General features: G+C 41.4%; 1 gene segment (V, D, J or C); it reads right to left on the minus strand.

Moving 5' to 3' along the window:
• Positions 1 to 2,507: 2,507 nt before the first annotated feature.
• Positions 2,508 to 8,697, minus strand: LOC130022846 (immunoglobulin lambda variable 2-23-like). The segment is given in 3 exon segments: positions 2,508 to 2,564; positions 8,192 to 8,526; positions 8,652 to 8,697. Coding segments are annotated over 3 exon segments (438 nt in total).
• Between the last annotated feature and the right edge of the window lie 5,848 nt (positions 8,698 to 14,545).

Raw genomic sequence — 14,545 nt, forward strand, 5'->3', positions numbered from 1 at the left:
GATACTATTGGTAGCTTGCTGGGCTCTCTGAGAGGGGTGGAGGAATCAAACTCGGGTCGGTCATGTTGGCTGTGTGCAAGGCAAATGATTTAGGTGCTGGGCTATCGCTCATAAAGAAATTATTATTTATCTCTAACAATTGATTTATGTAGGTCTTTGGATGAATGAAGCTAGAAAATATTGAGATCATTAAGAAAAATTAAATAAATAATATTCTATATGAATTCATAAAAGGAATATATGAACTCCTAGCAAAGTAAATCTATTGACTGTCCTGTCCTCCCATTGTTCATCAATTTTCTCGAGCGGGCCCAGTAACGTCTCCATCATGAGACTTTGTTGTTACTGTGTTTTGCATATCCAATACGTCACAGGTAGCTTGCCAGGCTTTGCCGTGCGGGTGAGATACTCTTGGTAGCTTGCCAGACTTTCGGAGAGGGATGGAGGAATCGAACTCAGGAATGTTGGCTGCATGCAAGGCAAAGCCTACCTACTGTGCTATCGCACCAGACCAAATGTATTGACATGGACTGTAAATTATTTTTATCAAAAAAGTTGAGGAGCAGAAATATTGGAAGGAACTGATGTTTCTGGAAGTTTCTGGAAGCCAATAGGAAGTTTATTTAAGAGGAGAAATATATTATGGAATAAAAAAGTTAATGGGTATATCAAGGTGAGACTATAACAACACAAGACTTAAAGGACTGAAATTATGGGAATCCTATTCTATCCAAAAACTTTCCAACTCTATAAATGGCTTTACAGATGACCTCAAACTGTTTATGACATCATTATTGTCCATGCCTGCATATCATACAAATTCAGGGAGAATTAGACACAAATAAAAAGTGCAGCACAAAGACTAAATATAAAAGAATTTGCAGAATGTTATTTAAAAAAATAAAAAATCATAAGTTTGTAATCATTCAATTTTAAACTAAATATTTAAACAAATGAACATCTAAGTTGAGAAAGAAGGGAAGGAGGATGATATAACTCAGAGCAGGTTTTTGTCTCACTTCCCTATGAGCCTGAACCACTGTGCCTGTGCCACCATTCCTGTACGAGCAACAGTAATAATCAGCCTCGTCCTCAGGCCTGAGCCTGGAGATAGTCAGGGTCGCTGTGTTGCCAGACTTGGAGCCAGAGAAACGATCGGAGATCCCTGATGGCCGCTTATTGACGTTATAAATCAACATTTTGGGGGCTGTGCCGTCCTGCTGCTGGTACCAGGAGACATCATTATATCTCCCAATGTCATTGCTGGTTCCTGTGCAGGAGATGGTAACTGTCTGTCCCTGAGTCCCCGACTCAGAGGGAAGCTGAATCAGGGCATTCTGGGCCCACGTCCCTAAAGAAAGAGAAAAAAAAAAAACACTGGTAAGTTCAGGTTGGTTCTGGATGAACCTGAGGAGGGATGACAATGGGTGAGCCCAGATGTTCCCAGGGTCTCTTCCCTGAGCCTCACCTGGGCCCTGACTGAGGAGGTTGAGGAGGAGAAGAGCCCAGGTCATGATGGAGATGCCCAGAGTGCTGTCTGCTTACACCCCAACCCTGGGCATGGCTCTTTCCCAGCTCTTATTCCTCCCCTGCCCCTGAGAAGGGAGGGGCCTGCATGCAAAGCTGCTTCTTGCATTTCCCTCTGATCACCCCTCTCTGGCCTGCCTTGGCCTCCAGATGATTCTGCATTACTTTAAAAAAATCATTATTATTTGTGTTTGTTTCTCTTGACTTTTTATCGTATTTTGGTATTCATGAAGGACTCTCCCAGTGATCCTCTGATAATAGGACCAGCAGTTCAATGTCTCAACTGAGTCGTACTGTGTTCCAAGTACAGTATATGGTGCTGTGAACCACCAGGGCCACCATGGTGGTGCATTCTCGCCCCAGGACCGAACCCAGGAGACTGATCTGGTGTCAGAGATTGAACCAGCAATAGACTACCTCTGCCACCTCTGTAGTTCTGCAAAGCATAACTAGCAAACAAATTAATTTTCCTTGATATAAATTTTTTTTCTTACAAACATTTTGAGATCTAATTTGAAGAGGAAAATAAATGTGCTGACATCGCATACGTTCATGACCTTCCTGATATTCTGCATCTTTCCTCAGTGACCACTCAGTATGGTGTTACTCCAGGAAATACCCTAGAAAATAAACTTGACAGCATTTATGAAAAAGAAGACTATAATGTCAAGTTAAAAGTATCAGTGAGATCAGAACATCATTTGCTCACTACCCCACTCCCCACACACACACCTTAATTCAGGTATAAAATCCAAGAACTTACAAACAACAACTGTTCGAGTCCCTAAAAATGTGACTCACAGAAGGCAACGAGGGGAGGCAGCCACACTGAACTAACAGAAGACAACAGTGAATTTCTGGTTTTCCCTTCTGTATTGCTGCACTCATGGAAACACAGCAGATTTGGGACAGTGCACCCTTACTTCCCTCTTAGTCAAACTTAGTGAGAGGCATTCTTGAGACTTTTAAGTTTATTTCCTTTAAACCACAGTAATGATGGTAACAGAATACAGATCCTCAGTGCCCCCTGGAGTCATCTAATGGCATAATCACAATTCATAGAAACAGCAGAATTAAGCTGATTTCTACCACTCTTCTTACTTTCTAGAATCCTCAGAACTCCTCTTTCTTCTCCTTATTTTCTCTTAACTGCTTGTCCTTAGTTTTCTATTTTTATTTTTTTGTTTGTTTGTTTGGGATCAAAGATGGTAATGCTCAGTATTTTTTATGTCATTCACTTTTTAAAAATTAAAAAACATTTAATGAATCACAATGAAATACACCATTACAAAGTGTTTCATGATTGGGTTTCAGTCATATAATTTACTTTGAATAAAAGTGTCTCTTTTGATCTTGCTGCATTCAGTATTCTTTCTCTCTATTTGCATTTTGTCAATGCCTACAATATGTCTTGGAGTTTTCCTAATTGAGTCTATTTTCACTGGGACCCCAGAGGCTGTTTGGATTTCAGTGCATGTAAGCATCAACTCTGAAAAATTCTTATCAATTTCTTTAACTAAGTGTTTCTTTACTACATTTATATTCCTATTCTTTAGAGACATTAAGGATTTTTATTTTGTTCTTTTTGAACTGCTGCCATAGTTCTCCAGTATGCTGTGCATTTGTTTCCAGGGTATTTTCCACCTTTTACTGCTTTCTAGAGGTTTCTTGCTTCTCCTCTTGGACCCCTTCAATATTCTGTTAAGCTTCTGATGTTAATAGCTTCTATCAACTTTCTTTTTATATCATCTACCATGTTCTTCATTTCTGTGATTTCTGACTGTAGTCATTTTCTCATTTCGACTCTCATAGCATCTTGTGCTCTGATATTTGTGCTATTATTCTTTGAATTCATTGAACACTCTCATCATAATATCACTAAAGACATTGAGGATTTACTGGGGTCATTTATGTCTTCAGTGATACTGTGTTTTGTTCATTGAGCTTGATGAGTTCCTACATGTTTTCCCATTGGTTTTCTAGTGTTCTTGTGGTCAGGATGAGTCTTTGTAGTTACGTCCTGCTGCTAGAGCCCTCCCTCAGTGGAAGATACTAAAAGATAAAGTTGGTGAATGCTCTCTGTCTTTTCTGCCCATCCTCACAGAATGACAGGAGGAATAACTGTGAGTAGATATAATTTGTTAAGCAGAGCTATTGGGCAACCACACAAGGTGCCAACAATTCAGGAGCTGTGATGTGTGCCTTTAAAGAGATAAAGGTCCAATGTGGAGGCTGCTGGGGCCCACCGTGAGGGAGAGGCTCTTCCTCCTCTTTGAGCTCTGCCTCCTGTTCCAGAACAGCTCCAGTGATATCAGTGGGAGACAGGCCTCACCTGGGATTGTGGAGCAGCAAGCAGAAGGCAATGGGATCGTTTGGCCTTTTTTATATCAGTTTAAAACCACTTACCTCTGATTATTCACCTTCGCCCCTCTCGGAGAGCCCGGCAAGTTACTCAGAGTATCTTGCCCGCACGGCAAAGCGTGGCACGCTACCCATGATGTATTCCATATGCCGAACACAGTAACAAGTCTCAGGATGGAGACGTTACTGGGCCAGCTCAAGCAAATCGATGAACATTGGGAGGACCGTGATGAACCGTGATGAATCTAAGTACTTGAGTTCTCCCCCCTCCGTCCCCCCCTCTGCTTCCCACCCTTTTCAGTTTGTGATTGCTTTCACTTTCAAAACAACATGGTCTGAGAACATAACTGATACAACTTTTATTTTCTTGAGTTCATGGAGACAGATATTGTGTACCAACATCTTGGAGAATGTTCCATGTTTATTGGGGAAGAATGTGTATTTTGGGGTTTCAAAGAGGGGTGAAGAACTCTAGAAGAGTCTGCTAGACCCATACACTAAATTTCTTTCTTAAGACCATTGTTTTATTTTTGAGTATTTTTTCTGGTTGATCTATCAGGCAATGAGAGAGTGGTGTTGAAATCTACTACTACTATTTTATTGCTGTCAGAATCTTTTTTCAGGTCTATATATGTTGTTCTATATATCGTGATGATTCATTATTAGGTAAAAGTATATTTAGGAGTCTAAGTTCTTTTTGATGTACAAATCACTGGATCATTATGTGATGGCCCTCTGTAGCCCTTCTTCACAGAATTTCTTTTTTTGAAATCTATTTTGATATAAGTATGCTTACTTTACCTGTTTTATATTATTTAATTTGATCCTGAAGTAACATCCGGAAATGCTCAGGGCTTGGTTGTGACTGAGAGGTTATAGAAACAGTTGGTGCTGGTATAGACTTTTAGGCACCATCGACCCTAGCTCATTAAGTTTGGTGGACTTCTACACTGCATCCTCTTTGTGTCTGTCTGTTGTGCTCTGGTGGCTTTGAATGCAGTTCTGATTTTTTAGTACCAAGTTTTTAAAATTGTACTGAGAAAACAGATTTAGTGGGGATGAATTTAGCAATTCACCAGAGATTGGGAGGGGAAGGCGGGAAGGCAGAAGGAAGTGTTGGGTGGAATGGAATGAGGATCAGGAGCTTCTGTGCAAGTTACCATATGAGCTGTGCATACTCCAGGAATTCCAACAGATTATAAATCTCTGGGATATTTCATTAACCTTGTCTGCTTATGCTCACCTATAGTTTCTAGGTGCCCTTATACACAAAGCTCTCTAGGTCCACCCAACAGTATTACTCTTTATCCTGAATCTCGGTTATAGTGATAGCCCAGCAGGCAGGTAATTTGCCTTCCATACGGCTGACTGGGATTCGATTCCTCCATCCTTGATGGAGAGCCTGGCAAGTATCCCGAGCATGTGGCAGGATATGGCTAGTTACCCATGGCATATTCGATATGCCAAAAACGTAACAACAAGTCTGACTTCATATTCCTGGAGTGAGCAGATGCTATTGGGCTACACTAGCACACGAAAGGGGTGAATGGAGATGTTACTGGTGCCCCCGCAAGCAAATCGATGAACAGTGGGAGGACAGTGCTACAGTGCTATCCTGAATCTCGGTCTGAGCATACAACTTGTCACAGGAAGAGGAGAAATGCAGGCAAAGAAATTCATAATTTTCTTTTTTAAAATTTATTTTTATGAATTTATTCAAAATAATTTGTTACTTTCAGTATTCCAACATCAATTCCTCCACCCTTGCATCTTCCCACCACCATATCTTGAATTATTCCACCCTCCCCCGAAGCCTACCCCAAAGCACACCTAAATAATTTATTTTGTACTGCTTGTTATCAAGAATCCGCTATAAATTATCCTCAAAGGTTTCCTTACAAGAAGTACATAAAGATTGTTTCATTACCCTGGAGCTATTAAATTCTTTATAGAGTATGAGATGTTGCGTGACCCCATTTGCAGACAGATGCTCCAGGCATTCTAAGATTTTAAATACGGTGATATAGCTAGATTTGGATTTTTAACTGGATGGTGACTTTGGGTTCTGGAGGCATCTCCATGATGTGCTTCTCTCTTTCTCTTCCAACGTTTATTTGTGAGTCTCTGGATCATGGCTGTTAATGAGGTTATATGGCCCCAAAGGCAGTTCATGGGTGCGATTGCCAGCTACTCTGAGCACAGGGAGATGGGGCAGGTCACCCATTCCCTATTCCATGTGAGCCTGGAGATTTTGGTCACAAAACACTCATGCCTGGGTTTTTCAGCTGAGTCACTCATGGTTGAGTCTCATCTGAGCCTACAGAGATCAGCCATAAGCATGGTGGCAATTGAGTTTTGGAGATTTTCGGCTCCTGAGACTGCTCAGGTGGGTGGTAGGACTCACTTACCTCGCTCTGGGTTTCCCTGGATGAGACTCAGTCTGGCATGGTGTCTGGAGGCATTTCTGTGGCTTGTTTCTATCTTCCGCTTCCTCTTCTCTCTTCCTCTTATGACGTAAATGAGGTTTATTTACGTCATAATTTTTTTATCCAGAAAGTGAAAAGTGCTGAGGAAGAAGGCAGTTTGGTTAAAGAAGGAACTACTATGACAAAGATTGTTGGAAATGACTGATTTGGATAAAAGCAGTCTGCTGAAAATAGATAAAGGAGCAAACATGATGACCTCTAAGTACTCTCAGTATCTGTATTACACAACCCAAAAAGGAGAGATAGAAAAGAGAGAGAGAGAGAGAGAGAGGGATAGAGAGAGACAGAAAGAGAGAGAGAGACAGAAGACAGAGAAGTAACATGCCTGCTATAGAAATAGGCTGGGGGAAAGGAAACTGGAAATATTGGTAGTGGGAAATGTGCACTGGTGGTCAGGTGGGTGTTGGAACTTTGTAGGAATCAAACCCGAACATGAACACCTTTGGTAACTGTGGATGTCATGGCAGTTTAATTTAAATAAGTAAATAAATAAATAAATAAATATATAAACCAAAGAAAAAAAAATAAGAAGTTTTTGTAGAGAAATAGGCATAGGTAATGAATCCTAAAAGAAAGAAACCCTCAAATTATTATTGTTTGACTCACTTTTGAGCTCTACTCTCATGGATTCTACCATTAAATAAGGTAGGATTATTAGCCAGCAAATGTATAAATAATAGAAACCATTTCAGTAGGCTTTCTTGAAGCTCACAGTTAGGACATATTTCAAGTTTAGAGAAAAGGTTTTGTAATTTTCAGGCATAGAGAAGAAATTAAAGATGATGATAGGTCCAGCAACTGGACACAATCTAGGTGGTAGTGTGCTACAAGATTCCTATTATGTTTTTTAGAATGACTATTCAGGGGTTGGAGAGATAAAACAGTATGTAGAGCATTTGCCTTGCACATGGCCAACCTGGGTTGGTTCTCTGGTATCCCATATGGTCCCTCAGGCACTACTAGGGAGTATTCCTGAGTTTGGAGTAAGAATAACTCCTAATCTTGATTGGCTGTGGCCCCAAAACAAAATCAAACTATTAATAAATCACAGTCCTTTCATTACAGAACTTGGATGTCTCTAGGTTAGTTTCCAAGACCGCACAGTTTCTGAACAAACAGAAAAATTCAGTTACAGTGGAAACTAAATTAACATAGGAATCCTCAAATATTGGATACAATATCATACAAATATACACATATTGAAATATTTCATGGAAATACTGAACCATCTCTAGAGCTACAATGATCAATAAAGAAACAACTTGATAAAGAAGCAGGAGAAATCAAACACAATGATCTATATGTTAATGATTTTGTTAATGTGAAATGACTGAAATAAGCAAATATAAGCACTAATAATGCAGTTTTTTGTATGTGAGTTTAAGCTAGGAGGGACTTGAGAGATACTGGCAATGAAATAGGAATTTCTTTTAGGAACACAATAGAGTTTATAAACAATAGTGCTAACAGATGCACAAATGTGAATATTGTAAAACTACAGAATGAATATAAAATATCTTAAATATAAAATATGAAATATAAAACATAAAATAACAAATATAAATATTCTAAATAACTATTTTATAAACAATTAAAATAACTTATATATTTAATCTATTCCTTAATTTATATGCTGAGAGAATTCAAAATGATTATAGTAAATAGTAAATATGGAAAAATACATATATGGTGAACAAAAATCATTGAAAATCTTTGTTATTTAAACTTTGCACTAACTAAAACTTTTTAAGTAAGATAAAGCAGCAATAGTTGGATTCAGAAATGTGGCATTCTTGAGAACAGATTTTTTGTCTCACTTCCTTATGAACAAAAGTCACTATGGAAAGTGCTACTTTCTGTATATTACAACAGTAATAATCAGTCTCATCCTCAGGCTTGAGCCCAGAGATGGTCAGGGTCGCTCTGTTGCCAGACTTGGAGCCAGAGAAGCGATCAGGGATGTCTGAGGGCCGAGAAGTTGTACCATAAATCAAGAGTTTGGGGGCTGTTCCTGGGTGCTGTTGGTACCAGGAGACACCATCTGAATAAGCACCAATGTCATTGCTGCTTTCATCACAGGAGATGGTGACCGTCCGTCCCAGAGCCTCAGACAAGGAGAAGGGCTGAGTCAGGGTCTGTTGGGTCCAGGAACCTGAAAAAAAGACGGGAGAAATGAGAACCACACTCTGCTGAGTTTGAGATTTTTCACAGGTGAATCTGGGAGAGGACATAGAATCAAACTAGAATCCCCTTCATGCCCACCCCCAGATAACTCACCTGTTGCCTGGGTGAGGAGACTGAGGAGAAACAGAGCCCAGGCCATAGTGAAATGCTTCAACAACACTGTCCCCTGATTCCCAACACTGGAACTTGCTCTCCCACCTACTCTTATCCCTTGCTCTGTTTTTGTGGGAAGGGGGTGTGGGGGTGGGAGGGCCTCCATGCAAATATACTTCCTCACTTAACATCTGTTCACACCCATCTGCTCAAACGTGACCCTGTGATGCTGCATCTCAGAACTGTAGCTATAACTTGAAAGACGAAAACACATCTGCAGTGGTTATCACAGATTGTACCATGATGTACTTCCCATCCTTTCTATTAAAGGAGACATGGCCCAGGAATTTCTGGCTCAAGAGTCTAGGGCCTCCATTCTGTGTTCAGTGTGAAATTGTGACCATGACAAAGGAGGCAGGTGGACAGGATCTGACTGTTCTATTTCCATAGCCTTCAGGCAAATCTGAGGTTTTCTCATTTATCTTCAGATCTCTACAGATCTCCTCAACAGTCTGGGGTTTCTGTTTTATGTCTGTATGTTCTCTAGGAAATAGGGATTGAGGGGGAAATTATTTAATGATTATATATAATAGAATGTATTGGGGTATATCTCATTGTGGGGGGGGGGACTCAAACTCAGTCGCTTGAGGAAAGCTCAAGAGCCCAACAAGCCTTGACTGCCCTCTGGTGGACACATGTCATAGCCGATTTACAGCACAGGCATAACACTGTCTTGCAATGGAGACATTACAGAGCCTGCTCAAGCAAATAGATGAACAACAGGAGGACTGTGCTACAGTGCTACAGTGCAACTGTAGCACAGTCCTCCTGTTGTTCATTGATTTGTTCTAGAGGGCACCAGTAGTCTTCATTGTGAGACTTGTTGTTACTGTTTCTGACATATAGAATACGCCACGGGAATCTTGCCAGGCTCTGCTGTGCTGGCGGGATACTCTCGGTAGCTTTCCGGGCTCTCAGAAAGGGATGGAGGAATCGAACCTGGGTCCACCACGTGCAAGGCATAGCCCTACTCGCTGTGCTATAACTCCAGCCCTGTATATGTCCAACAATCCCAGTTCTCTCAGCTCCTCATTTAGGGCTCTGCTCTCTTTACTGATATTCTGTCTAGTTGGTCTGTCCAGTGGGAAAGTGGTATGTTGAAGCTTTCTACTACTACTGTGTTTCCATTAATGTCTTTCTATAGATTTGTGAGCAGAAGCATTATGAACTTTTTTGAGCCTTTATTTGGTGCATAAATGCTGATGACAGTATTTCTTAATCTATTATTCCACTGACCAAAGAGTAATGTTCATCATTCTCTCTAATTACTTTATCTATAGGCCTGAGCTGATAGTAGGGCATTTGCCTTGCACACAGCCAGCCTAGCTAAGCCGGGTTCGATTCCTATGCCCCTCTCGGAGAGCCTGGCAAGCTACGGAGAGTATCTGGACCGTGCAGCAAAGCCTGGCAAGCAACCCGTGATGTATTCAATATGCCACACAGTAACAACAAGTCTCAAAATGGAGACATTACTGGGCCCACTCAAGCAAATCGATGAACAATGGGAGGACACTGTTTGACAGTGTTTGAATATAATTTGATCTGATATAATTATGAATATCGCAGCTTTTTTGGTGCTGTTGTTGTCCACTGGCTTGTATGATTGTTTTCCATTAAGTTGTATTGATCATGTGAGTTTAGGTGTGTTTCCTGTAGGCAACAAATGGATGGATTTTCTTTCCTGATCCAGCCAGCTACTCTTGCCTTTTTATAGGGGAGTTTAGTTTACTGACATTCAGAAGGTACTGACATAAAGGACTATGTTGCCGTGCGTGTGTGTGTGTGTGTGTGTGTGTGTGTGTGTGTGTGTGTGTGTGTGATCCAGGTGTTTTTGACAGCAGAGGCAACTGAGTGGGAAATGGAAAATTCCATCCAATTTCTTCTGCTGCCTCCCTCCAGTCCAAGTTCAATACGAACCCTTGGGTCCACTAATCCATCTAGCCTCAGCTGGTGATCATCATTCTACTTGTCCCCAGTACATTGCTTTGCTGTTAGTATCTTGATGTAGTGCTGGGGTGAGGGGTCAGGAAATATAGGAAAAAATAAAATCAACAAAGGAAGTTCAATTAAGAAATGTAGGATAGCATTGGTTTGTCCTTTCTGCCTGGCTGCAGGGAACTTAGGTTTATTGGTGTAAAAAACTAAGCACGCAGAAGGTTGTGTGTTCACGGGCTCTCCAGAGGGCTCTATCTCACCACCTGCGTTTGGTGCCCTAGAGCCGCTGTGTGTGGCCTGGATCCGGAGAGATGTTGGCCAAGGGCAGATAAACAAAGAGAAGAGAGGCAGGCTGGTTGGTCTTAGTTGCAGTTTATTCCGATCTTCTCTTCATTCACTCATGTTTCTCTCTGCCTCTCTCTCCCCCTCTCTTGCCATCTACTCTACTGCAGTCTGGGCTGACACTGCACTCAATCAGGTAACCAAATCAACATAAGAAAGCCCTTCCTGAGGCCCCACCTAAAAGGTATTCTAAAGCCCTTCCTGACTGCCCAAGGGCAAAATACCTCCTAGGGCAGTTTTCTCTTTTTCTCAGTCCAATAAACTATCAACAATCAACTATTCCTGAGGCTATTCAGGAAGGACAGAACAGTGTTATTCTACATATTGGGTTACACACATCATAGTGCTCAGGAGGCACTCCCTTCCTCTGTGCTTATCTGTAAATTCTTTCTTTGTGTTCTGCTCCCCCAGGGGGCCAATCATCTTTCTCTTCTAATGAGATTCTGTTAACTTGTAAATACTGCTTTTCTAGTCTCCTTATGTCCTCTACATAGTTACTTCATTACTTTTTTTATAGACACAGAAAAACATTTAATGCTACTTTTGTAACTTGGGAGTTAATTGACTCAGAATAATATTCACTCCAGACCATCTGTTTTCTCAACTTAAACCTTATTTGCCCTTACTTCCTAGTACCCCCAAAGTAGGGCCAGGTTGGTTGGTGATTCCGGCCAGGGACTGGATGGACCCAGGGCAAGCTGTGAACTACCCTGGTATCGATATGGGCCAGGCCAAAGCACCATTAATACTTAACTATGTTAAGAGCATGGTTATGGAAAAATTCGGTCATAATCCAAAAAGCAACAGCTAGATTAGGACCCTTCTAGGGTTAGGAAGATTAATCTGGCCTGAGCACTGTAGTCTGGGATCTAGACCGAGATGTCCCCATGCCTTAAAAGATTAATGTATCTCTTATTGTGTCCATACAAAATGACTAATATGAATGTTTAAATGGCTATTGGATTAAGGAGAAGAGAAACACACATTAAGTGGTTTTTCGCCCTCAGGGATTGCTGGCAATCAGGAAGGGCTTTGCTGTGTTGATGGTGCTATCTGAACAAGGTGTGGTTGCTACCCCAAGGTTGGGAGGTTGGGAGAGATTAGGGAGAGACCAAGGCAGCCAGTCAGAGCATGGAAAGAGATCAAAGGAGACAGGAGGAGACAGGAATGAGGGGCAGTATGAGACTGGAATGGGGAGCTTAGTAAAACTGGAACGGCACTTGGGGAGTATGGAATAAAAGGCAACTGATCACCAACCAACCTGGCCCTGTAAGGGACAGGCCCAAAATGGACTACCACCAGAATTAATTTAGCTTAGCTTAATAGGAACCTGCATTGCAAAATAACTTGTTTTTCAAGGAACAGGTCTAGATAAGCTTTTTCAGATCCGCTTTATAGGAGCCTGCACTGCAAAATAACTGTTTTTTCTATCCCTGAGCAAGGGATAGAAAAAACTGGTACTTTGGGGGTACCAGTTATCTATAAAATAACTGGTTTTTCTATCCCTGAGCAAGGAATTCAGATACAGGTACTCGAAGGGTGGGGGTCAGACCAGATAACCGGATGTCTCTCACAAGACCCATGTTGCAAGACCCAGGACTGCCTTAAAAACCTGTCAGTTCCTAAGCACTGATGCAAAATGCTGATCTTCAAACTATAGGCTAAGAAGTGATGTACCCTTAATTGGATTGGTTAAGAAAGCATATGTTGTTATAAATCTATTGGTTATGAAATGCGCGGGCTTTGCTGTAACAGACAGTGAAGGCCTCTATAAGATCCCCTTTGAAGAAGTTCGGGGTCTTGCCTCACCTAACTGACCTGCGTGTCTGTGTAGGCGGTTTGACCTTGGCTAGCCAGTCTTACAATAAACCTTGCTTGCTGTTTGCAGTCTCTGGAGTCTCTTTGTCGTTAAAGGGAGATCACGATCCGCGCCCTAACAGCCCTTGTTTCCTCCTTCACCAGTCCATGGCATCGGCTGTCCCAGATGGGTTGAAAGAATCCATATTAGGGCATCAAATTTTTGTGTACTTTAGCTAACTTGCAACATTGCTTTCTGTAAAACTGCTTGGCTGCTTTGCACCTGGGGGAGAGGGGACTTGGAAAGTGAACAGGGCATAGTTTCTTTCTAAACCAAGTGTGACAGGATTCAGGTGTATTTACTGTCCCTGAAATGTATTGTCTCAGTAAAGCACCCTGCAGATTTGGGTAAAGGATAACTCAGGATGCGGGTGGTTGGGGGAAATTGCCCTTTCCTGGAATGTATTGTCTCACTAAAGCACCCTGCTGACTTGGGTAACTCAAAAGGAGGATGGTCAAGGGAGATTACCTAAGGCTTAATGATTCCGGCTATAACCTTGCTTGTGCTGACAATTGATATACGTAAATGCTGATCTTTGAATCTATAGGCTAAGGAGTGAGGTACTTTTAAATGGATTGGTTAAGAAAGTATATGTTGTTACAAATCTATTGGCTATGAAATGCGCGGGCTTTGCTGTAACGGCCAGTGAAGGCCTATATAAGATCCCCTTTGAAGAAGTTCGGGCCTCTCAGCCACTGCCCATTTTTGGGGTATGCTGCGGAGCCCCAGCATGCTGGTCTAAATAAACCCCATTTTTACTCCTGCTGGAATTGTGTCTATCTGGTCTCTCCGCACCTCCCAGGGCTAGGGAACTCCCGATCCCAACAGGGTAAGCTGCCCAAGACCACTGAACACAAGAGGCAAGAGAGAGCGGAGGGATTTGTAGTAATTTTTTGAATACACAAAGAAATATGAGAAAAAAATAAAGTCCATTTGACGTTTCAAATCATAAGTGGAAAATATATTTCTTGAAAAGTGGATGGCAACAGGATAAAGAATAATATCCTGGGAACCAGGAAGTCAACTCCAGGTTGGAAGCACAGGGGAAAGAAACTGTATCAGGATTGAACTAGGAGCATAAGCTCCAGTGATTCCTTACCAGGTGTAACTTGTGGTTTTCTTTTTCTTCTTAGTCTGACCATGCTGTGAAAACTTAGTCCTCTGAGACGTACTCTTTCCTCAAAAAACTCTCCAACAGCAGAGATGAGACTTGACTCTGAATTTTCTTATAGAGGAAACAGGTTTGAAGAATAGTCTCTTTATGCTGTCTGGAACACAATGAAAATATTCTGCTAGGAGGTACAGCAGGCAATCTAGGTGTGGATACTTTGATGAAACAATTTTGTTTCCCTGGTTTACTCATCTTGACAGTTCCAACAACATGAAAGAGGTGATAAATTGATGACTTTGGGCTGAGTTAAATGGGGCAGATGAAGTGACAAATAACAAATAGTGGAGTGATAGTTTTTGTTTATGATTGTTTCCGTATTGTAAACATTGATATGAAAGTTTTTTTACATAAATTTATTAATAATATTTATCAATCACAATCACGACCATCCTGTTGTTCGTTGATTGCCTCAAACAGGCCCCAGTAACGTCGCCTTCATCCTAGTCCAGAGATTCAAGGCTCTTCAGGGTTAGGAGAATAAGACCCATCTTTGTTACTGGTATTTGGCATATTGGTTACGCCACAGGG

The sequence above is a fragment of the Sorex fumeus genome, unplaced genomic scaffold (genome assembly GCF_029834395.1).
Source record: "Sorex fumeus unplaced genomic scaffold, SorFum_2.1 ptg000021l, whole genome shotgun sequence".
Lineage (NCBI taxonomy): Eukaryota > Metazoa > Chordata > Mammalia > Eulipotyphla > Soricidae > Sorex > Sorex fumeus.